The 24,942-nt window shown below is 41.1% G+C and overlaps 1 protein-coding gene across 3 annotated transcripts in view; it reads left to right on the forward strand.

Moving 5' to 3' along the window:
* ARHGEF6 (Rac/Cdc42 guanine nucleotide exchange factor 6) overlaps positions 1-23,848 on the forward strand; it is a 127,132-nt gene extending 103,284 nt beyond the window's left edge. For all 3 annotated transcript variants that reach the window (XM_073641265.1, XM_073641266.1, XM_073641267.1), the window contains 5 exons: positions 3,262-3,355; positions 4,731-4,820; positions 9,323-9,422; positions 13,310-13,364; positions 17,942-23,848. In XM_073641265.1, coding sequence (XP_073497366.1) covers positions 3,262-3,355; positions 4,731-4,820; positions 9,323-9,422; positions 13,310-13,364; positions 17,942-18,064 — 462 coding nt within the window. In that variant the 3' untranslated portion in view covers positions 18,065-23,848. The remainder of the gene's footprint in view (positions 1-3,261; positions 3,356-4,730; positions 4,821-9,322; positions 9,423-13,309; positions 13,365-17,941) is intronic.
* The last annotated feature ends 1,094 nt before the right edge of the window (positions 23,849-24,942 follow it).

Here is a 24,942-nt window from a genome sequence, read left to right on the forward strand (position 1 = left end):
ACTGATTGGCAGTTTTCCACCAATGTACATAGAAAGCAGCCAATCTGTGTTGGGGGCAGAGTTACACAGAGCAGGAGGACTACAAAGCACGAGACAACTAGTCCTGTAGTGATAGTCTTCTGCTGATAAAACACTGATTTTATTGAAACTGCAACAAGCAGCCCAGTAAGTGATACATTGCTGGAATCAAGGTCTCAGCCCCAACATTGTGCTGCTTTCAGATTACATGTAAAAAAAACTGATGACTTTTTCTCTTTAAGGCTATGTGCGCACGTTCAGGATTTGAAGCAGGAATTTCCTGAGCGTTTCTGCATCTCCTTGGCAGGAAAAACGCTGCGGAAAAAACGCACGTTTTTGCCTCATTTTTTATGCTTTTTTATGCTTTTTTAAAGCGTTTTTGTACATCAATGAATGCTTTTTGGAGTTAAATAAAGTTATTTGGTGGGACATTGTTTTGACCCTTGCATTACCATCAGAACTGGGGTGAGTATATTGGTTAATTTAAATGATTAAAGAATGTGTCTGTTGTATTTCAAGTAAAGTGTTTACTCTGTGTCTGTGTGTTTATTTAACTCTTTATGTTACTTTAATTATGTTTGGTGATGAAAGGGTCTGATTGCCACCTTGTCATCACCAAACAAAAGAGCTGGGTGTCAGCTGATCCCATTCACACAATCTTCATTAGCATTTCTATTCATGTAATTTCTGGGGCAGCTGTGAGGTGCTATTTTTAGCCTAGGAAGGTTCCATTAGGCAAACATGGTCCCTGGCTATTATAACAGCTCACAGTTGTTTTATTAGCCGCTATGTCCCCACGAACAGCAACAAGCAATGCTTTGGACGCAGCATATTTTTGTTGTGTCCAAAACGCTGTGCCGTACTTTTGTTGTCAGTACATGTGAATCCACCGCATATAATGACACTTCAATCAGTCAAAATCTGCAGCGGAAACTAGCGTGTCCGCTACAGAAATTGACATGCTGCAGGTGAGTTTGGGTACGTGGCCACGATCAGGAGCCACTGCAGATTTGCTTCTGCGTGTTTATACAGCGTCAAACCCGCAGCATCCAGATGTTACAGCATAGTGGATGGGATTTCTAGAAATCCCATGTCCACTATGCATGCCTCAGAGGCTGTGAATCACCCGTGGACACTGACATGCGGCGCGTCTTTCAGGACCGCGGCATGTGAAATCCTCTTGCGGAGTCGCTAGTCTCCGCAACAGAAATTTGACCACTAGAAAGTATAGAATGCGGTAAATACACATGGTTCAGTGACACACATGTGGATTTACCTGCGTTCAATAGAATGCAATGTTTTGGACGCAGCAAAAAATATGCGTCCAAAGTTCTGCTACGTCCGGATCATGGGAACAGAGCCGACCGCTGGGACCTGATATTAGTAGCCGGGGAAGGGGCTATTAGCCAACAATGTTCCCTAGCTATTAATATCAGCCCACAGCTGTTTGCTTAGCCTTTACTGGCTACATTACAGGAGGACCCCAGAAAAAAATTGATGTAGTGTCCCCCTATAAAATCTAACCAGAAAAGGCTAAACCGACATCTGCAGGCTGATATTAATAGCCAGGGAAGGGGCCTTGGATACTATCCCCCTCTGCGGCCAATAATATCACCCCTCAGCAGTCCCAGAAATGGCGCATCCATAAGATGCGCCAAATCTGGCGCTTGGCTCTGCTCTTATCACTGACATGTAGCGGTGGTGAGTGGGGTAATGAGGTTGGGGTTCACGTCAGCCTTGTATTGGCGGCTGATGTGAAGCCCAGGTTAGTAATGGAGGGCGTCTATAAGACGCCCCCATTGCTAACCACATAGTAAAATGGTCGCCGCTTTTTCAATAAATACACAGCCAAAATAAAGTATTTTAATAAAATAAAAAACACACTTTTTAAAAAATTTTTTTTATTATTCTCTCAGTCCCCCAATTCTTTGATCTTCTGAAAAAAAAGTAAAAAAACAAATAACATTATCCCTCACCTGTCCGCTGTCAAGACTCAATCCACGATTACTGCCAACGATTGTCCGTCGGCGATCCGGGCCACTTCTACAGCAGTGACATCAGCAATCACTGATGTCCCTTCTGTAGAAGACAGCAATGTATACTGACAGGAGTGTAAAATCACCCCCTGACAGTGTACATTGCTGCTGGAGTGAGGCCACTGGGGTTCATCAGCTGAAGATCAGCCTCGGTGAGCTCTCACCACTAGTACTGGTGGGAACATTCTTGAGAATGATCTAATCGCTCACGTGACCGCAGGTCTTGGCAGTGCGCTCCCAGCAGTGTACTGCCGGGCTGAAGACATCGCCTGGGACCAGGAGGACACCGGGGGCCGCCGGACAGGTAAGTATAGTGTTTTTAAAAAAATTTTTACTTTTTTTTTTTCTCTTTTTTTTTTTTTTACCACCGGCCTGGCTGAGGAGACTACTGCTCCCCTCAGCCGCGCTGTTATCAGCGGGAGCAGCGGTCGGATGAGAGGAGTAGTAATCCTCCTCTGCCGATCCGGGTACCACCCGCAGTGCGTTTCCGCCACAAATTTGCGACAATTGGCTTTAATTGAAACGTAGCAAACCCGCAGGTATAAATATTATACCTGCGGATTTGCTGCGGTTCAATTAAAGTCAGTGGGTGTGAATTCATGGCGGAAACGCGCACACAATGGCCATGCTGTGTTTTTTTCCGCAATGGAAATCCTGAGCTGAAATTTCCGCATCATGTGCATAGCACATCAGGATTACCATTGCAATACCTGGCAGACAGATTACATAGTGTTTTCGCGAAAACGCATCAAAATGCTACGTGTGCACATAGCCTAAAGCTCCTGGGCGCCGATGTAAAATTTTACACTAGGTTCCATGTGCAACTACTACATCTGCACATTCTTCTGGAGCTATACGCCAGATGAGTCTCTACAGGTTTTAAGCCTCTTAATGTATAAAGGAATGTTTCACTAATTGCAATGTTAAAACTGGTGGGAATTTAGAGCACAAAGTATACTGCAAAATGGTAAAACCATTATACATGATTAAGGGATATTTATATAAAACCTGCCAAACCCTCTGAACTGTTGCCATGATTTCCAGACATAGAGAAGCTGCTCGCCTCTCACAAGCTATGTCCTTAGAGCATCGTTGAGCTTGTCAGATTATGCACTTTTGTTCTCTGTCTTCGCAATTGAAATCCTGTCACTGTCTGTATAAGAGGAGTCTAAGTGTCTGTTTCCAAACTCTTGAAACATTTTTGCAGGATTCCAGCAAAAGCCCCAAAAATGTCAAGAAGTTTCTTCCTAAGCGAAAGCCTGAAAGGAAAGCGTCTGATGATGAGTCTGCCTTTAGGAAAAGTACGCTGCACTTATGTTGTTTTCTATTTTCTTCAGTTACAATTCATGGATATGTATGGAAAGAACATTTGTATCAGTGCAGAGAAATAAAGTTTTACTTTTCAAAGAGGTTATCCAGGACTATTTCTTTTTTTTTTTTTTTACTATGGGCATAAGTACTAACAGGCAGGTGCTTGCTACCTATCTACCTGCCTGCTGTGCCAGTGGAATCAGTCAATGACCGCTCTGCTGTAGTTAGCAACTAGCTGCCTATTAGTTTCTAGACCCATAGTAAAAAAAAAAAAAAAATAGTCCTGCATATACTCTTTAGAGGGATCTGTTACAAAGTCCTGCTAACACTACATCTTTTAAAAACACTGAAAAACCTGCAAATAAATAAATAAATATAAAGTATATATAATGTATGTATATATGCATACAGCTGGTGAAATCAGTATTGAACACATCATTAAATATATATAGTAAATATATTTCTAAAGGTGCTATGGACATGTCCATAAATTATGTGTAATAATGAGAAAGGAAAAAAGTATATATTTTTTTATTTTGGGATATTTATCCAGTCAATCAACCCGACATCATAAATGGGTGTAAATTAATCTGCTCCACCAACAGAATAAGGCCACATTCAGATGGGCTTCTTTCATGATTTATGTATCGACCGCCATGCCCAGACCAACCATAGGTCTCCTGTCTTGAACTAATAGCTCATAGGCATATATGAGGCTGTCGGGTTCGGTCAGGAAGCCCGTGGTCAGCCCTGAAGATGTGGTCCATACTCTGCTTCTGAATTTGGCCTAAGGGCTAGTTCACATGAGCATATAACACGGTCAATTGTTATGCAATCTTTTATCAGATAGCTCTCAAACCAATGTTATTCTATGGGGCAGTGCAGATCTGCGATTTTTTTTTTCTCATGGCGATCCAGCATGAGAAAAAAATCTCAGCATGCTGTGAGTGGCTCCGGAATTTGGATCACACAGACCTATACAACTCTATGGGTGCTTGTGAAACACCAGACTGCACTCGGATGTCATCCAAGTGCAGTTTGATTTATGAAGACACAGACAATGGAGAAGATAGAGAAATTCTCTTCCTTGTTCCGATTCTTACGTGCGAGAGAACCGGATCACGCCGAGTGTCATTAGCATAATCGAGCGGATTCTCTTGCTCGGGTGACCCCTGCCTAAAGCTGTGATCTACAGCTGTGCCCTGTTATCTTTAGGAACCTGTATGGCTACCCTAGCGGATAGGAACTTTGTTCCTTATGAGCCAAAATGCATGTTAAGAAGTCAAAATGGAGACCACATCTGTAACAGTTATACTAGTTCAATTCTGCATGCATAGACATTTAATGGTATGCTTAACCTTGCAGGCACTGTAGCATTGGAAGAAGATGCACAAATTCTCAAAGTAATTGAGGCATATTGCACAGGAGCCGGGTTTCAGCAAAGCCTTAATTCTGGTAAATGTTCATTATTGTGTTCTCTTTCATTATCATTTATTAAATGTAACTTTTTAATTTATAAAATTTTACTCTACTTAATATAGATTTTAATATTGATGTTCTAATGAGATGATGCCATAATTATATTTATTCCGTGGATTAAAGCTTTCATATTACTACAGTACAGACCAAAAGTTTGGACACAACTTCTCATTTAAAGATATTTCTGTATTTTCATGACTATGAAAATTGTACATTTACACTGAAGGCATCAAAACTATGAATTAACACATGTGGAATTATATACTTAACAAAAAAGTGTGAAACAACTGAAAATAGGTCTTATATTCTAGGTTCTTCAAAGTAGCCACCTTTTGCTTTGATGACTGCTTTGCACGCTCTTGGCATTCTCTTGATGAGCTTCAAGAGGTAGTCACCGGAAATGGTCTTCCAACAATCTTGAAGGAGTTCCCAGAGATGCTTAGCACTTGTTGGCCCTTTTGCCTTCACTCTGCGGTCCAGCTCACCCCAAACCATCTTGATTGGGTTCAGGTCTGGTGACTGTGGAGGCCAGGTCATCTGGCGTAGCACCCCATCACTCTCCCTCTTGGTCAAATAGCCCTTACACAGCCTGGAGGTGTGTTTGGGGTCATTGTCCTGTTGAAATATAAATGATGGTCCAACTAAACACAATTCGGATGGAATAGCATGCCGCTGCAAGATGCTGTGGTAGCCATGCTGGTTCAGTATGCCTTCAATTTTGAATAAATCCCCAACAGTGTCTCCAGAAATACCCCCACACCATCACACCTCCTCCTCCATGCTTCACGGTGGGAACCAGGCATGTAGAGTCCATCCGTTCACCTTTTCTGCGTCGCACAAAGACACGGTGATTGGAACCAAAGATCTCAAATTTGGACTCATCAGAACAAAGCACAGATTTCCATTGGTCTAATGTCCATTCCTTGTGTTCTTTAGCCCAAACAAGTCTCTTCTGTTTGTTGCCTGTCCTTAGCAGTGGTTTCCTAGCAGCTATTTTTCCATGAAGGCCTGCTGCACACAGTCTCCTCTTAACAGTTGTTGTAGAGATATGTCTGCTGCTAGAACTCTGTGTGGCATTGACCTGGTCTCTAATCTGAGCTGCTGTTAACCTGCGATTTCTGAGGCTGGTGACTCGGATAAACTTATCCTCAGAAGCAGAGGTGACTCTTGGTCTTCCTTTCCTGGGGCGGTCCTCATGTGAGCCAGTTTCTTTGTAGCGCTTGATGGTTTTTGCAACTGCACTTGGGGACACTTTCAAAGTTTTCCCAATTTTTCGCACTGACTGACCTTCATTTCTTAAAGTAATGATGGCCACTTGTTTTTCTTTACTTAGCTGCTTTTTTCTTGCCATAATACAAATTCTAACAGTCTATTCAGTAGGACTATCAGCTGTGTATCCACCTGACTTCTGCACAACTCAACTGATGGTCCCAACCCCATTTATAAGGCAAGAAATCCCACTTATTAAACCTGACAGGGCACACCTGTGAAGTGAAAACCATTTCCGGTGACTACCTCTTGAAGCTCATCAAGAGAATGCCAAGAGTGTGCAAAGCACACTTTGAAGAACCTAGAATATAAGACATATTTTCAGTTGTTTCACACTTTTTTGTTAAGTATATAATTCCACATGTGTTAATTCATAGTTTTGATGCCTTCAGTGTGAATGTACAATTTTCATAGTCATGAAAATACAGAAAAATCTTTAAATGAGGTGTGTCCAAACTTTTGGTCTGTACTGTATATTTATAGGCTATCGTCCTTTGTAGAGATTACCCAGTAGTGTTGGTTTTTATTCCTAGGCGGTATTCTATTGTGATGATGTCACAAAAGTTTTTGCCTATATTTGTAAACACTGTTTTATTGTTTGTCACAAAATAGTTTTTCTTTATCCTTAGGCTTCTGTTCTATTGTTCTGGTTATGCGCTGCTTTATTGATGGCCTGTAGTTCTGTTGTGACGATGGCATGTTTTATTCTAAGATGTGTTCTATTTTTATGATTTCACAATAGACTCTGTCTTTTATTTAGAGGTTGTTTTCTTGTGTGAAGATACATTAAGCAAATGTATGCGCAGGGGCAAATCTCCTGTAACTGCAATGCAAAAAACAAACAAGCAAAAAAAAAAAATGCAGCAGCACTGTGTGAGTGGCAAGTTATATACACTGGCATTGAATATATAGATTTATTTTAAATCACACTGCTAGGTTTAGTATACTTACACATGTAAGGTTTATAGCTCACATTTTGAAGCCATAACAAGGTAACATCATATAGATGGGTCCATACACTAAGCAGAATCACGTTTATCTTGTGCCCATTCCTACAAAATTACAAAGCCATCGGAGCCCCTGGAATATTAAAACTGGGTGCCAATGGGACCTAAGAAGGGTCTGGCAAGGATTGCCATGTACAAGGTCTTCATAAGCCCTGCCTGATAGGCTGATTGTCAGTAGAGCACTTATAGACATAATACAGTGGGACTAAGCCACGTTCACATGTTCAGTATTTAACATCAGTATTTGTAAGCCAAAACCAGGAGTGGGTAATAAATCCAGAAGCGGTGACTTGTTTCTATTATACTTTTCCTCTGATTTGTTCCACTCCTGGTGTTGGCTTACAAATACTGATGTTCAGTATTTGGTCAGTATTTTACATGTGAATCTGGCCTTAATCAAACAAAATAAAAGTTTTGAAGTCAAATAAAACAAATGTTAAAGGGGTTGTCCGGTCAAAAGTGATAAGTGTTCAGTCACTCTGTGTGACTGCAGACTTATAAATCTCCCCAGTACATGCACTGTGCGCTGCAGGGATTCGCTGGTTTCAAACCTGGGATCGGAAGGTATGTAGAAGTTATACATAGTGGGCGTGGCCTCACTCTATCCACTTGTATTGAGCCGAGGCCACGCCCCGTCTAGTGACCCAGACGGCCAGTGGGCACGTCCGACTAGAAGGCGCGACCTTGCTCAATACAAGTGTATGGAGAGGGAGGCCACCCCACTGGCCGGGAGTATGTAAAACACATACATGCCCTCCATTCCCAGGTCTGGAACGAATCCCTGCAGCGCACAGTGCCTGAACTGGGGGCATTCATAAGCCTGTAGTCACACAGAGTGACTGCAGACATCACTTTTGACCGGACAACCCCTTTAAGGAAAAATATTTATAAAATAAGCCAGCAAAAAGTACAAAATTGCAGCTGATTTTGCTGCATCCACCAGGTCCTATACTAACATGTTATTGACCTTTTTTTTTTTTTAAAGTGATCGAAAAGTCTTATGTACCTGGAAATGATATCAATTAAAATTACAAGTTTGTTGCGAAATTGATCCAAGCTTTTTTAATGTAAAGTCTTAAAACAAATTATTTTGCAATAAGAAAAAAAGTTTTATTGCTCAAAATAAAAAAAAATTGTAACAAAACTATAGAAATTGTTGTTACAGGAAGACCAATTGTACTTCTGTGTCAGGTAGAATCAGATAGACCTCCATGAGTATCAATAGATAATTGTAATAAAGGGGCTAATTGATTTCAACAAAAAAAAATCTATATTATTTTTGAGAAAAAAAATCCAGCTCATGCTATGTTAAAAAAATGTACAATTTATGAGAATAAGAGCATGAAGATCAGAGCTGTAATATCTTTTAAATGTTGTGCTCTTGTCTTATTAATTCAATTGTAATTCTGCCTGAAGAAGGCGCCTCTGTGCTCTGCAAGCTTGCTAATATATTTTTTCTGGTTAGCCAATAAAGGTATCACTGCGAGAATATTTTTTTTTCATTTTTGGGCATAAAAGTATTTTACATCGATTTTTCTGGCTACCGCTGTGCAACAATATAACTTTGTATTGTACATCAAGGGTTAAGGCAGAGATTGCAATCTCTCACAGATTTAGAAACAATCTTGTTGCTTCCTGTGTGTGCTACAAAAGAAGAATATCTCCAAATCAATTGTTCTTTTGCCACAAAAATGTTTCTTTTAAAATGAAAGGTGCGTGCGAGGACGACATGTAAGTACATAAACTCATCCTTCTAAAAGTGCAAGTTTATGCTGCATGTTTCAGTGCCGTGTTGCTTCACTAGTGGAGACTTCATAAAGTATTTCCACCACAAAAATACTGAAATGTCTAATCTCTTCATTCACAATATTTATTTATGGATCAGAAATAAAAGATGACTGAAGAACTTGTATAAGAATATTTGGAAGTAGCAATTCCACGATAGTGTCGGCATCACTCCAGAGGGCAGTGTGAACAGTCACCTTGTGCACTTGCCGTCCATTGCTCTCACAATGACATTGTATAGCCTAGAAGACTACAGGCAGTAGAAGAGAAATACAAGTGATCTGAAACCAAATTGGAAGTGGTTATAATTGTATTTATCTGCTCTGGGCTTTTATAGTTTGAAGCCATGCCGTATCTGTTTTATGCTGCTCCTATAATAGTGTTTGTGATCATTACTCGCTTGGTATTCTGTTACAGGTACCCGCAAAGATTCGGCTCCACAGGTCATGCTACTAGAGGATGAAAATCTGATCATTGATGACCTGAGAAGCAATGGACAAACTGCTCCTGAAGAAAAGTAAGTTATCCTTTACTCAGATAACTTGATGGGAAAGAAAATAGGCCCCGATTCATCAAACAGTTTTCACCATAAAACAGTGTGAAATGTTTCAAAATTGCTGTGCAGCTAACTTTCTGAAAAGTCGGTGCAACTTGCCAAGTGCACCGAACAAATTGGTTATAATTTACGCCAAAAAGTGGCATAAATTACAATTAAAATGTACTCCAATCCGTGACTGGAGTACACTTCTTGCAGGCAGTGCATTGCGGCTGAAAGATGCATCTACTTTATTAAAATCTTGATAGATTTGACGCATCTTATTCCAACGCACTTTTTATCAAATTGGCATGCAAAATTCCAGACTTGAATCAAAGCTATAATTAATTTAAAGGGAACCTGTCATGTAAAATAGCGCTATTAACCTGCAGATATGGGGTTAATCTGCAGGTTAATAGCGTTCTGACACCGTGCGGTGCTGGCACTGAGAGCCCCTTTGCCAGGTGGAAATGAACTTTACCCTAGGCAGCGTTATTGGTTCAGTCACAAAGGTGGTGCTGGCATGGTTTCAGTCACTCTTTGTTTATAGAGAGCAGTGACTGTAACCGCACCCCCTGCACTGACTGACAGCAGGATCAGCATTTGGGCAGGCTGTCAGTCAGTGCCAGGGGCGCGGTTACAGCCACCGCTCTCTATACACTGAGTGGTGACTGAAACCATGTTGGCGCCAGCCTTATGGCTGGAAGCTGAAAGCTGCCAGGGGGATAAAGTTAACTTCCTCCCGGCAGCGGGGCTCTCAGTGCCAGCACTGCTAGGTATTAGAACACTATTAACCTGCAGATTAACCCCATATCTGTAGGTTAATAGTGTTATTTTACATGACAGGTTCCCTTTAAATGTTCTGCATTCCTGTAGATGTTGCCGCTTTAAAGGGAATCTGTCAGTAAGATCAACCACCTGAAACTGCATATAAGGGCATGCAGGTCTTAAAAGGTGTTGATAGATATACATTTTAGAAACCTGCATGCCCACTTATGTGGTCTTGGGTGGGGGTTAATAGATTCTATTTTAAGATCTGTGATAAGAGACCAAATATTAAACTCACTGAAATGAGAAGGAGCGAGAGGTCAAAAGCACAAGCTTCTCTGCTTTAAAGATGCATGAAGAATTCATAATCTTATTTTTTTTTTTTTATTATTGTTTTTTTTTTTTAGTGAAGATAATAATTATTTAGGTAAAAAACCCCTTTAAATTATAACATTAAAAGAAGATGAAAAAATAAATTAAATAAATAAAGCAACTCCTAGGGCCCAATTCATTATTTGCAGTTTTTTTAGACTTCTTTTGTTTTTTTTGTCATGTGGTATTCGGAGACGGTTTTTTGCACCAAATTCATCAAAAAGACGCTTGTGGTTCATGAATTATGTGTCAAACAAAGAGTGCTCTTTATCTTTGTCTTTAACCTGTTTTGCGTTTCTTTATTTTTTTTAGCGCAAAAGGTTGCATGTTCTTTTAAAATGTCGCAAAATTTGTGCCAAAATTTCAGGCATACATGAAATCGCTTTTTTACTTGACTATATGTGCTACAAATTTTGCAACTTTGCGAAAAGTCACAATTGATGATTCAGACAAAAACATATGGAAACCCTAAACTCTTAAGAACTTTAAGAAAGGTGCAAATGGAAAGATGAATATGGCATGAACCAAAAAAAGGCATGAAACTCTGAAAACTGAACAAAAAAATGGGGCAATTTCTATAATGAATTGGGCTCTCAGTCTGGAATGCTTTCTTCCTGGTATTTGATATTCCCATTATTAAGATGAAATTATAGTAGCACATATTCCTACTAAAGGGGTTAGCCACTATTAGGACAACCCCATCTTAAACTAAATGTTCAGTCCAGATAAAATAATAAAGCCTATACTCATCTCCCGTTCCGGCTCTGTGTCGGTGACGCGCCCCCTGGGCCGTGGGGTACTCGGTAGCCGGGCCGGTCGTTGCTAGGGGAGATGTCACTGTGGCGGTGACCCGCTCCGTGACCCAGGGCGGTCAATAAAAGGGGAATTTGGGAAAGGGGATTATAGTTTTTATATAATGTTCGTGACGCCACCTGTGGTATGCGGCTATATGGAGCCACTTCTGCGGTGCAGTACCTCTGGAGCCGATGATGACGCAGCAGAGTTGGTTCAGTTCTCCACAGGCAGAGCTTAGCTCCAGGGCAGGAAGTAGTGATTTTATAGATGTTTCTGTGCGGTGTAGTGCAGAGGATGGCACAGTTAATAATCAGTCCACAACTTAATGGCGGTTTCCTCTTATCTTTACTTGCTTTGGTTAGGCAGACCGGGGCATGGGTACTAGCTGGTAGTAGAGGTCCAGGCAGCCTGGAAGCAAGTTGGGAATCCACCTTGCCAGGTGAAGTTGGAGGCCTTCCCTTTGCGCTAATCCCTTTGGCCCTGCTGCTTGTAGCTATGCTGTGGCCCTCGTCCCTGAGTAAAACGTCTTTGTGCTCATCCGTATAGCAGGCAGCTCAGGCCTTCCTGGAGTGTCGCTCCCACGTGGCGGTGCTGGGCCCTATCGTGCTGCTGAGCCTCCGGGCGTCTGATGGGGCCAGTAGACCTGCAGTCTCCTGCCCTCCGGTTTCTGCTGCTGGGCCTTCAGTGCCCCACAACCTTGGACTCCGGTGTCCGGTTCTTCTGCGCTTCTCTCCTCTGGGGTGAACTGCCGTGCAGCTCCACTCCCTAGGTCTTTCCTCGTCGACGTCCTGACTTCAACTCCTCTCTGCTCTCCTCACACTAACTAACCCCGCCTCCAGATCCCAGTTGCTAAGGAGAGGAGCTCCCCTTGCTGGTCTGGAGCCAGAAAAGTGTTGCATGCCAGCAAAACCTGATTAGGGGACCCCTCCTTGCTTCCAGTCATGGCATCACCCCCTTGTGAGGGAGGCAATGCCACTGTGGCAACCGGACTCCTGGGGTGCCACATCGGCACTCGTGGTCCCGGGGCTGTGATGTGGTGGAATGACACGTGATGTCCAGTGCCCAATCAGCGCTGGCGTCACTGTCTCCGCCTTCGGACAAACTGAACAAGACGAGGAAGACCAAGATCAGCTGCAGCCCTGACTTCCTCTTCATGTTCAGTTCATACAAAGGCGGGGACAGTGACGTCAGCACTGATTGGGCCCCGGGAATCACATGTCATTCCACCGCATCACTGCCCCGGGACCGCGAAGTGCCGACACCGCTGGAACAGAGCCGGCATGGGAGGTGAGTGTAGGCTTTATTATTTTATTGGGACCGAGCATTTAGTTTAAGAAGGGGTTGTCCTAGTAGTGGACAACCCCTTTAATGAGAATGACAACACAGAATCTCTGATGTCATCAGTAATGTCCTGCATGATTGTGACTAATACATGGATGAATGCTCAGGTTAAGATTCACTAATAAAAAAAAAGAAAAAAAAATAGGAAATTTCTCTGTAACATTGCTAGAACTATGTGTGGTCTGCTCATATTTTAACCTTTTTTTATATATTTATAGAGGATTTTTGTTACAAACATGAGACTTCCCTTGTGATGATCTGCCCTTTTCACACCAGGGGTGGCCTTTTAATTCTACAGAACCAGCTCTGCCTGGTTAATGGACTCCTTACTGTTTAGATTTTTGTTTCATGCATTGTTTGGCCAAATACTCAAGTTGGGAGAATGGCCATTAAATAGCTGTGTTATGTATCAAGCGCGAGGGTCCTATCGACATTCTACATGCAAGCATATTGGCTTTTGTGATTTGATATTGATGATTTCTATATTAAAGCTTTTATTCTACAGTTGATGCTATGCAGACAGGCTTTTTATGTTACTAATTGAATTGCCACCAAGTGTTTAGTACTTCTAACTTGCCGTTCTTGCCTTACAGGAGTCTGGTAGACACCGTCTATGCATTACGAGATGAAGTCAAAGAATTAAAACAGGTATTAATAACGGGGAAGATGCCACCTCCACAGCATTAACCTGTGGTTGTAAAAGCACAATATATTATAATCCAAGGATAAAAACTATCATATCGTCTAATTAGCCCTCAGACTATATTATTAATTGTATCTATAAGGCAGAAAGGTTGGCATCAATCAGATAAATGGTCGACTACCTGAATACACATATAGGAAATGTATTCTCCTGGTTACCATTGTTTATTTGGAAGCAATACTTATCAGGGGATGCCACACACCCTTTAATTTAAGCATATATTTTTATGCTCTGACTTCAGAGCAAAATGTTGTTGACTTTTGTCACGCATCAGTTTTTTTTTTTGGGACGTGTGCTATTGGATGTTTTTCTGGATAGATGATGGACTTGTTACATGTGCCTTGTTAAAATCCAGCCCCTTGCTATGCTATGCCTTTTTTTCGGACCGATTGCCTGCAAAAATAAAACTGAGACGTTCTACTTCGATCCGTGTTGCAGATCAGACTTGCCGTTGCAAGGCAATCATTCTGTGAAAAAAACACATATTTTACTCTTTAAGAATTTAAGAAATTTTTTTCTTCATGCGAGAAACAAGACTGATAACACAAGGACTAAAAATGGATCCAGCAAACTGAAAAAAAAGAACCTTTTTCATATATGAGAAAAATATTGCTGTGTGAAATTAAAACTATCTATTCTATTTCTTTTCAAAATTCTCAATTCCTGGGTAAAATCTATCTTCAGTGAAGACAGAATGTTATATTACTGAGATAGGAGATGGCAGCTGGTGCTCATAAAGTTCTACATAGAAGCGAGAAGAAAGGTCGGGATCTGAATCTAGCCCCTCCCTCCTCCTCCTCCCATATAGATAGAACTGTATGAGCACCAACTGCCATCTCCTATCTCCGTAAAGAAACATTCTGTGAGAATTTGAAAATTGAGAATTTTGAAAATGAATAATCAGTCCAGGAGGAGAAAGAAGGAGATTTTTTCTGTTGATATATTACAAAGTTTCTTATATTCGTGTGTACTGTTGATATATGCAATAAAAATTAAAACGACGGTTACTCTGTAAGTGAACTGTCTTAATGATACTAACGCTTTCCAACCCCCGCCATCTGCTCAAGATTAACATCACTTGTGGACCCCAGTGTCATTAGATGTCCTCAGCAGGAGTTGTGAACCTTGAGCAGATGGAATAGATTTGGGAGGTGTTGCCGCCATTAAAACAGGACATTTTAAGAATCAATTAAGGTTCAGCAGATATCTAAAGTGTACTGTACGTATGAAGTGGATAAAATTTAATCTCCAAGGTGAGATTTATTACTGAGGGAAGACATACAGTACAGACCAAAAGTTTGGACACACCTTCTCATTTAAAGATTTTTCTGTATTTTCATGACTATGAAAATTGTACATTCACACTGAAGGCATCAAAACTATGAATTAACACATGTGGAATTATATACTTAGCAAAAAAGTGTGAAATAACTGAAAATATGTCTTATATTCTAGGTTCTTCAAAGTAGCCACCTTTTGCTTTGATGACTGCTTTGCACACTCTCTTGATGAGCTTCAAGAGGTAGTCACCGGAAATGGTTTCACTTCACAGGTGTACCCTGTCAGGTTTAATAAGTGGGATTTCTTGTCTTATAAATGGGGTTGGGACCATCAGTTGTGTTGTGCAGAAGTCAGGTGGATACACAGCTGATAGTCCTACTGAATAGACTGTTAGAATTTGTATTATGGCAAGAAAAAAGTAGCTAAGTAAAGAAAAACGAGTGGCCATCATTACTTTAAGAAATGAAGGTCAGTCAGTGCGAAAAATTGGGCAAACTTTGAAAGTGTCCCCCAGTGCAGTTGCAAAAACCATCAAGCGCTACAAAGAAACTGGCTCACATGAGGACCGCCCCAGGAAAGGAAGACCAAGAGTCACCTCTGCTTCTGAGGATAAGTTTATCCGAGTCACCAGCCTCAGAAATCACAAGTTAACAGCAGCTCAGATTAGAGACCAGGTCAATGCCACATAGAGTTCTAGCAGCAGACACATCTCTTCAACAACTGTTAAGAGGAGACTTTGTGCAGCAGGCCTTCATGGTAAGATAGCTGCTAGGAAACCACTGTTAAGGACAGGCAACAAGCAGAAGAGACTTGTTTGGGCTAAAGAACACAAGGAATGGACATTAGACCAGTGGAAATCTGTGCTTTGGTCTGATGAGTCCAAATTTGAGATCTTTGGTTCCAACCACTGTGTCTTTGTGCGACGCAGAAAAGGTGAACAGATGGACTCTACATGCCTTGTTCCCACCGTGAAGCATGGAGGAGGAGGTGTGATGGTGTGGGGGTGCTTTGCTGGAGACACTGTTGGGGATTTATTCAAAATTGAAGGCATACTGAACCAGCATGGCTACCACAGCATCTTGCAGCGGCATGCTATTCCATCTGGTTTGCGTTTAGTTGGACCATCATTTATTTTTCAACAGGACAATGACCCCAAACACACCTCCAGGCTGTGTAAGGGCTATTTGACCAAGAAGGTGAGTGATGGGGTGCTACGCCAGATGACCTGGCCTCCACAGTCACCAGACCTGAACCCAATCGAGATGGTTTGGGGTGAGCTGGACCGCAGAGTGAAGGCAAAAGGGCCAACAAGTGCTAAGCATCTCTGGGAACTCCTTCAAGATTGTTGGAAGACCATTTCCGGTGACTACCTCTTGAAGCTCATCAAGAGAATGCCAAGAGCGTGCAAAGCAGTCATCAAAGCAAAAGGTGGCTACTTTGAAGAACCTAGAATATAAGACATATTTTCAGTTGTTTCACACTTTTTTGTTAAGTATATAATTCCACATGTGTTAATTCATAGTTTTGATGCCTTCATTGTGAATGTACAATTTTCATAGTCATGAAAATACAGAAAAATCTTTAAATGAGAAGGTGTGTCCAAACTTTTGGTCTGTACTGTAAGTATTATTGCACTTTTTTCCCTAGTACCTGTTTAGTTGTGATAGCAGTTTATGAGAAATTTCCTTTCTAGACCCTGCGTCCTGTTAGAACCTTTTAAGAAAGCAGAAAATGTATTGCACTTGAATACACTGGGAAGAATAATTTTTGGTGATTGTGTTTTAACATATATCAATTTCATTCTCTCACTTGAGCAGTAGTATATGACCTTGGCATAGAAAGCAGGGAATAGATTTGTCACTGTGACAGAATGAGTTTTCTGAAGGTTTTAACAGTCTTTCGCCCCTTATCAATATTTTACAGAATTGGGTAGGTTTGCCTGGGTTCCTCTTCACTCTCCTCCTGTGATTGTTTCATATATTGTGTGATTAATTCGGGTTTTTCATTTATACCCATTGCCAAAAGTGTATAAAATCCTGCCCCCCACCATGCCGCCTGCCTTTACTAACATGAGAAAGATTGGCTCATTCTAAGGAGCTCACTGATACCAGTGCGGTTCTGTAATAGGAGCCACCGGCGTTCATGACATTTCCTTTCTTTTTTTCTAAATACCTGTGAGTGATATTATTGAAAAGTGGAAGGAACCGCAGCAGCTCAGCCACAAAGTGGAGACTGAAATTTTATGTAGAGTGGGGTCACTGAGTGCTGAGGAAGAGACGGCATAAATGTCACCACCACTCTGCTGACTCCGTAACTGCACAGTCCAAACCTCCCCTGGCTATAACATCAGCACAAAACCTGCGCTGGGAGCTTCATGGTATGGGTTTCCGTGGCCAAGTAGCTGCATGCAGCCTTACATCACCAAGCATGATGCGAAGCAGCGGGTGGAATGATTTCAAGCACAATGCCAGTGGACACCTGGAGCATTGGAAATGTGCTTTGTGGAATGATGTACCACACTTCTTTATCTGCCATCTGATGGATAAGTCTGATTTTAGCGAACTCCAGGAGAACAAACAGTTTGGTGGAGGAGGGATAATTCTGTGGGTTTGTTTTTTTTATGGCCCTTTTTTATTCCAGCATGACTGGTCTCCAGTGCACAAAGCAAGGTCCATAAAGGCATTGTTGGATGAGTTTTGTGTGGAAGAACCTGACTGGCAGCACAGAGCCCTGACCTCAACCCCATTCAACATCTTTAGGATAAACTAGAATGGAGTTTGTGAGTTCCACCTCTCCTCCAACATCAGTGTCTGATCCTCAAATGCTCTTCTGGATGAATGGGGAGAAATATTGACACACTTAAAAATCTTTTAGAAAGGCTGCCCAGAAGAGCGGAGGCCATTATAGTTGCAAAGCGAGGACCAACTCCAAATAATGCCTATGAGTTTAGAATGGGATGTCATGGAAGCTCCCGTAGATGTAATGTGTCCCAATAGTTTTGCCCATGTAGTGTAGGTAGACCATATAAATTTGGGGGAGGTCAACCAAAATGAGAGCAGCTCTTAGATTGGCAATGGAGGAAGTCCTTTTAGAGATATAGACTTTAATACTTACACATGTAGTCATTGAAATAGGTACTTTTGGAAAGGGTTACTTATCTGAAGTCCATAAAGATGTATGGACATTGATAAATGGCCGATGCTTCTTACTAGCCATATTTATTGTCTATTTGTCTTCACAGGAGAATAAAAGAATGAAGCAAAGTCTGGACGAAGAACAAAAGTCAAGAAAGGAATTAGAAAAATTGGTTCGCAAAATGTTAAAACAAGCGAGTGAGGCGGCACGTGACGACCCCTCGCATTAGTTCTTACTTAACTTTGCAGTGTCAGCAGTCGTCAGTGACTTACTTTCTTTAAAGACTTCATATTAAGAACTTTGAAAGACTTGGAATAATGAATACGAGCAGCCATATATACCCTTCTCAGTATGTGGGGTTTACATTGAGGAGAAGGAACAGATACATACGTGGCCGGAATCCATTTGTACTTTCTGTGTAGGTTCTGTGTACCCATAACATGACAGAGGCAGCAGCAGCCATTTTATAAGGTGATTTTTTTTTTTTTTATGTGGCTTTTTAAAGGTGTTGTCTGGTCTTTGAAACAGGCACTCTGTGCTTCTACATGGAGAAAACCTATATATTCACATCTCATGCATGGATATTATTGTATGTGACCATGTGCACACTCTATGTGGCCTTCCTATAGTTCTATTTCAAAGTAAAGGCCCAGAGAAAGTGCTTGTTTCAATAAACTTTATTTACAGTAAACTGAACAGGATCATCACCGGAGACCTCAATGGAGCTGATAGAAAAGGATTGATAGCTGGACTATTGGAATGGGCTCTCAATGGCCATAATCTCACAGTCGCACTATATATGGGATATCGGCATTGGTTGACATACTAAATTAGGACTAGTCATTCAGTAGTAGCAGGGTGGCGGTAGGTTTTCTTTTATCATTATAGGAGACTACCTTCTTTAAACCTAAGAATAATCTTATCATTTGGTGGAAGAAAAGCCATAACTAACGCAGCATTATATATAAACTATGGAGCCACAATATCATATAAAAAGAGTGGCAATAAGTCACACTATTTTTATAGCCATGTAGGGACATATAGAAGACTGTACACAAAGGCTCAGATTCATTAAGTTGGTATTTTATATGCCGGCATAAATAAAGGGAGCGCTGGAGGAAGCTGCACGGAATTCATAATGAGGCGGGCACCTCTTTAAAAGGGTTTTCTGGTTATTGAAAACCCCTGTCCCCTGACTGCCGTTTGTTTTAAATAATAAATTGTTCTTTTTTCACCCTCCCCAGGTCTGGTACTGAGTATACACAGCTGTTCCGGAGGTCTGTCATTATCCAATGACCCGTCAACATCACTGCGGACAATCAGTGAGCTCTGCGGCACTTCGTTATTAACTGCAGCACTGCCACTGTTACGTCAGCGCTGCAGACACCAGGAGCAGCCGTGGAGACTCAATGCTTCACCCGGGGATGGCGATTAAAGCACTGTTTGTTTGTTTGTTTTTTATATCAAACTGAAGCTGGGGAAGAGGGGTTTTTCTAAAACCGGGAAACCACTTTAATGAATTTGATGTATCTTTTGACTGCAGTGCACTACCACCAGATATATATGCCAGCCAAATGCTGGTGAACACTTTTGTTATAATTTATGTCACTTTGTGGTGTAAATTATTATTTATTTGTCAGGCACGCTTGGCACGCCCCATCCTGCCTGAGCTGTGCTCACTTTTCTAAAAGTCATCAGAGCTGGCCAGGACTGGCATAAACATGGCAAAGTTTCAAAATGTTTACACATCTACCAATAGTTTTTCAAGTAGTTTTATGCCAGAATTCTGGTGAAAACTACTTGATCAATCAGGCTCAAAGTTGACAGTGTGTAACATATTCCCATTGCCCCGTTCCCCTATGCACAGTAAACCTGTAACAGGGTACTCACGGCGAGGGGAAGAATTGGCCAATGTGTAGCCAGGATAAACTTTACTTAGGAATTCATTGATTTCATTGACTTCCTTCATTATGGTGAAATCACTTGAAAAAATATTTGGTCATTTATACTTTTGTCAAAAGTGCAATATTGATTCCCTCCACAAATGATATGTGAATGGCTCCCTCCTTAACTTATAATGAACACGATGAGCCTCACTTATTAGAAAACTGTCGCAGACAAAGTCTGGGTGTGCTGTCCATAACACACAGACCCCATTTTTCATTTTGTGATTAGTTTCAAAAATGACAAAAGGATTTCAGGTAGATTGTACAGGAAGCTCCTCCGTGTCTGCACTTGTTTCTATTCACTTGTCCCTTGTATTATGTGGGGAGTATAAGCTTTGCATCCTCTAGTTGCAGGCTGTGCCTGTAACCATAACTTTTTGTATTACTATCCCTTAAAGTGACCTTCAAACACAGGCGATTTCATTTTGTGCCTCTTAAAGGTTTAATTATTGTGGGGAGGGGAGGGGACGATTATAATGGGTCTATGCAAGAACTACAAGTGGCTTCTGATTGTTTGGTGTGGGCCAGTGTATCTTATTTTTTTATTTGAGATATTTTTCATAAATCTATTTATCTATCCTCACAATATTCACTCTCTTACTATACAGTACCTAGTAAGAGATATTTAAGATACTTATGATTTCTTTTTGTTTTCTAGATTATAAGGCTATAAGGATAATACGCTCCCACAATGAATTTTTGGTGATTTTTTTTTTTTTTATGCTTGTATTTTCGAAAAAAATGCAAGTAACATATTTTACTTAATGGGTGCAGAAATGGTGCAGAAAATCTGCAACATCAAAAACTCACCAGAAGCTCATTGTGGGAACGAAGCCTAAAGGTGCAGTCAGAAAACCGTATAAATTGGACCGAGATCGAACGGCAATGCACGGACTGGCCGGCAGCTCTCCTCACCCAAATGTGACAGCTTCATAGAAATCTAGATTCGCCGGTCAGTCTATGCATTGCAGTCCGATCTCGGTCCGATTTATACAGTCATCTGAATGCGCCCTTATATGTGATTTTTACCCGCCATAGTTCTGATTTTGTTTGTACTTGTGCTTCTCTGTCCCGGAGATATTGCCCCCTCTGCCCTGCCTGTAAATCTAGTATCCTTTTTAGCAAATGGGAGTAGTCCTCAATTGTTTTTTTTCGGAATACTTATTGAGACCCAAAACCGCTTGGAAAAAAATTACTAGATTTAAATACAGGTAAGAGAGGCCATATTTCAGGAATGAAGAGGTGCAGGCGAAAAAAGAAAACTCTGTATTTAAGAGAAAAGTGGCAACTTCACCAGTTAAAAAAAAATTATGTAATTATGGCAAGTAACAGGTCTTCTTTAAAGGGGCTGTCCAGAAATAGAAAAACAGAAACCATCTCAAACTGGTCTGTGGACTGAGCTTGATAATGCAACTCCTCTACAAGAAAGTAAATGGACCTGTGCTACTAAACATATCCTGTGCACATACATGTATATCTGAAAACAGTGATGTTTTTGTATTCCTTGACAATCCTTTAAGGTATTTATACTAGTGGAAATGCGATTTTCAAGTAAAACTGGGCCTCATTTATCACAGCTTTCTTTGTTGCCCATAGCAACCAATCAGAGCTTAGCTTTCATTTGTTAAACTGCTGTGGAGAAATGAAAGCTGCACTGTGATTGGTTACTATGGGCAACAGGTTTTCTTTGATGGTTTTGATAAAGTTTAGGCCCATGGTGTCAGTGTAAATGCACAGTGCATTGTGAATTATTTCAGGAGTGTCTGTGTGGCCATTATTTTATGTCTATCCTGCACTAATACTCACGTGATAGTGATAATTCTACCTAACCCGGGTTTGACACTGTGTCATTTCCCTATTTACTTTGCTGCAAACGTATCCTACTGTGTGGCTGCACATTATTATATGCAATACGACTCAATATGCAATCAAAGACTGTGATACCTTTATCTTTAGGTTCATTAGTTCTCATACATACTTGTATCCTTATTATATGTAACCCTCTAACCATGATATCTTATATGTATTTTTTTTATGAGAATATGGACAGTTCTGTCCTAAAAATGGTTGATCTGAGCGTAGGACGCTGGGTAACAACTCATCGAATCAACTTTTGTTATTGTATTAAATGAGCCATATTTTATATAAATGGAGTCTGTGTCCTCAAGTAACTTTAATGTAAAAATGTCCTTTTTCATGATTTGCTAAATTTTGTTTGAACAGTCAGTCAACTTCCCCGACTCATATAAAATTATATATTCGACACTGACATTGAATGTTTGCCATTCTCAAGGAGTAAAGGTGGCATACACATTAATGTGTCAGCTAACCCCACCCCCACCTAACTGTTTTTTAGGGTGTCCTAACTTTCCACCAACAGCAGATGATAGGGAGGAGTGGAAATCCCCCTTTTTTCAGAAGATGTTAATGCTAAACTGAGCTTTCATGTTTATGGTGGAGGGGGGTTGGGATTAATAATCTGAATAAAATGAATTGCCTAATCTTAAATCAATTTAATCTCCAGAGTATTTCTAGAAGACCCCAGAAGAAAACAGATCAGGTGTACAGAGCACTTTATGGGTATGCTAAGACAGATTACCATATCACACTGAGCAGCGCCCAGCAAACTAAGGACAGATCTTGGCACAAGTGATGACTCTTTGATGCTGTACTGCAAAAACACTTGGCACACTTTCAGTGTACTCAACAGGAAGATTTATTAATTGTAGAAAAATCCAGGAAAACCAAGAGACATTTCGGTCAATACAAGACCTTCATCGGTCATCTGGATAGTGGGGAACTGCATGCTGCAGCGCCAGGTGAGGGTCTGCAGTATCCACTGCTCAGACTTTGATGTTGGTCAAACATATCTCTGTTACTTGACAAATGGTCCTGAGTGCCCTAAAACGCGTTGTGCAAGTGGAGATATATTGACTAAAGAACATTCTTTTTGCCCAATATTACAGACTCCATTCATCACTTACGCCAAGATCTGTTCTGTGCTATTTCCTTCCTGGCTTTGTTAGGCACATTCAGGTGAGGGACGAGGACAATGGTTGCAATGGGATTTCACCCTTATGCTAAGAGTGGAGTTGTGCCCATCACAGCTCAACCCCATAAAATGAGCACCCCCACCTCCTTTATTGATTCTCTAATCATTGTTCTTACATCCCTTCCCTCTGTGTGCCCTTTCTTTGGTTCTTTTTCTTCATGCCTTCTGAAGGTTTCTGTATATTGCCTCTGTTGTCCAGGCAATAGATCTATTTCTCAGAAGGGCCAGCGTGATGATACAGTATGGGCACTCTTCCCAACTTGTGACCGTTCTCAGAAAACATCTGATATAAGGTGTGCTTAACTATTAGGCAACTTCTTTTCCTTTGGCAAAATGGGTCAGAAGAGAGATTTGACGGGCTCTGAAAAGTCCAAAATTGTGAGATGTCTTGCAGAGGGATGCAGCAGTCTTAAAATTTCCAAACTTTTGAAGCGTGATCACCGAACAATCAAGCGTTTCATGGCAAATGACTAACAGGGTCGCAAGAAGCGTGTTGGCCAAAAAAAGGCGCAACATAACTGCCCATGAATTGAGGAAAATCAAGCGTGAAGCTGCCAAGATGCCATTCGCCACCAGTTTTGCCATATTTCAGAGCTGCAACGTTACTGGAGTATCAAAAAGCACAAGGTGTGCAATACTCAGGGACATGGCCAAGGTAAGGAAGGCTGAAAAACGACTACCTTTGAACAAGAAACATAAGATAAAACGTCAAGAATGGGCCAAGAAATATCTTAAGACTGATTTTTCAATCAGGTTTTATGGACTGATGAAATGAGAGTGACTCTTGATGAGCCAGAGGCTGGATCAGTAAAGGGCAGAGAGCTCCACTCCGACTCAGACACCAGCAAGGTGGAGGTGGGGTACTGGTATGGGCTGGTATCATCAAAGATGAACTTGTGGGACCTTTTTGGGTTGAGGATGGAGTGAAGCTCAACTCCCAGACCTTCTGCCAGTTTCTGGAAGACAACTTCTTCAAGCAGTGGTAGAGGAAGAAGTCGGTATCGTTCAAGAAAAACATGATTTTCATGCAGGACAATTCTCCATCACATGCATCCAACTACTCCACAGCGTGGCTGGCCAGCAAAGGTCTAAAAGAAGAAAAAATAATGACATGGCCCCCTTGTTCACCTGATCTGAACCCCATAGAGAGCCTGTGGTCCATCATAAAATGTGAGATCTACAGGGAGGGAAAACAGTACACCTCTCGGAACAGTGTCTGAGAGGCTGTGGTGGCTGCTGCACGCAATGTTGATCGAAAACAGATCAAGCAACTGACATAATCTATGAATGGAAGGCTGTTGAGTGTCATCATAAAGAAAGGTGGCTATATTGATCACTAATTTTTTGGTTTTTGTTTTTGCATGCCAGAAATGTTTATTTCTAAATTTTGTGCACTGCTATTGGTTTACCTGGTGAAAATAAACAAGTGAGATGGGATTATATTTGGTTTTTATTAAGTTGCCTAATAATTCTGCACAGTAATAGTTACCTGCACAAACAGATATCCTCCTAAGATAGCCAAATCTAAAAAAAAAACACTCCAACTCCCAAAAATATTAAGCTTGGATATTTATGAGTCTTTTGGGTTGATTGACAACATAGTTGTTGATCAATAATAAAAAGAATCCTCTAAAATACAACTTGCCTAATAATTCTGCACACAGTGTATATACCCAGAGATTCCAAACATTGAAACAGTATGGAGAACCATGACACTCAGATTGCAGTGAAGCTTTATTGATAGGTCAACATAGAACATTCAAGTAATTCCTCATATCAAGAAGGTGGCCAATGTAAATGTTTCGAGTCATTCGGATATTTTTCATGGTCTGGTGCAATGTGAAGTAGTGTGCATCTCTTCATTCTTGAAATAAAGGCCCCCTATTCCCTGTATATGAATCTAGTCTAGAGTTGGGGGGAATTGATTCACAGGGCCTGGCCTATCTGCCACATCAGTAATCTGTGGTATCTGGATGGGGTCCTGAGAACCACCTCCTACCTCCCAGCATCCTTTTGCATTACTTTCGATTATCTGGCCTCTCACAACATCATCGTTATGGTTTGACACACACGTGACGTCAAGCCAGACACGGTAATCAAAAGAAGAGC

The sequence above is a fragment of the Phyllobates terribilis genome, unplaced genomic scaffold (assembly GCF_046119375.1).
Source record: "Phyllobates terribilis strain yellow unplaced genomic scaffold, ASM4611937v1 Scaffold_7__3_contigs__length_470593459, whole genome shotgun sequence".
Classification (NCBI taxonomy): Eukaryota; Metazoa; Chordata; class Amphibia; order Anura; family Dendrobatidae; genus Phyllobates; species Phyllobates terribilis.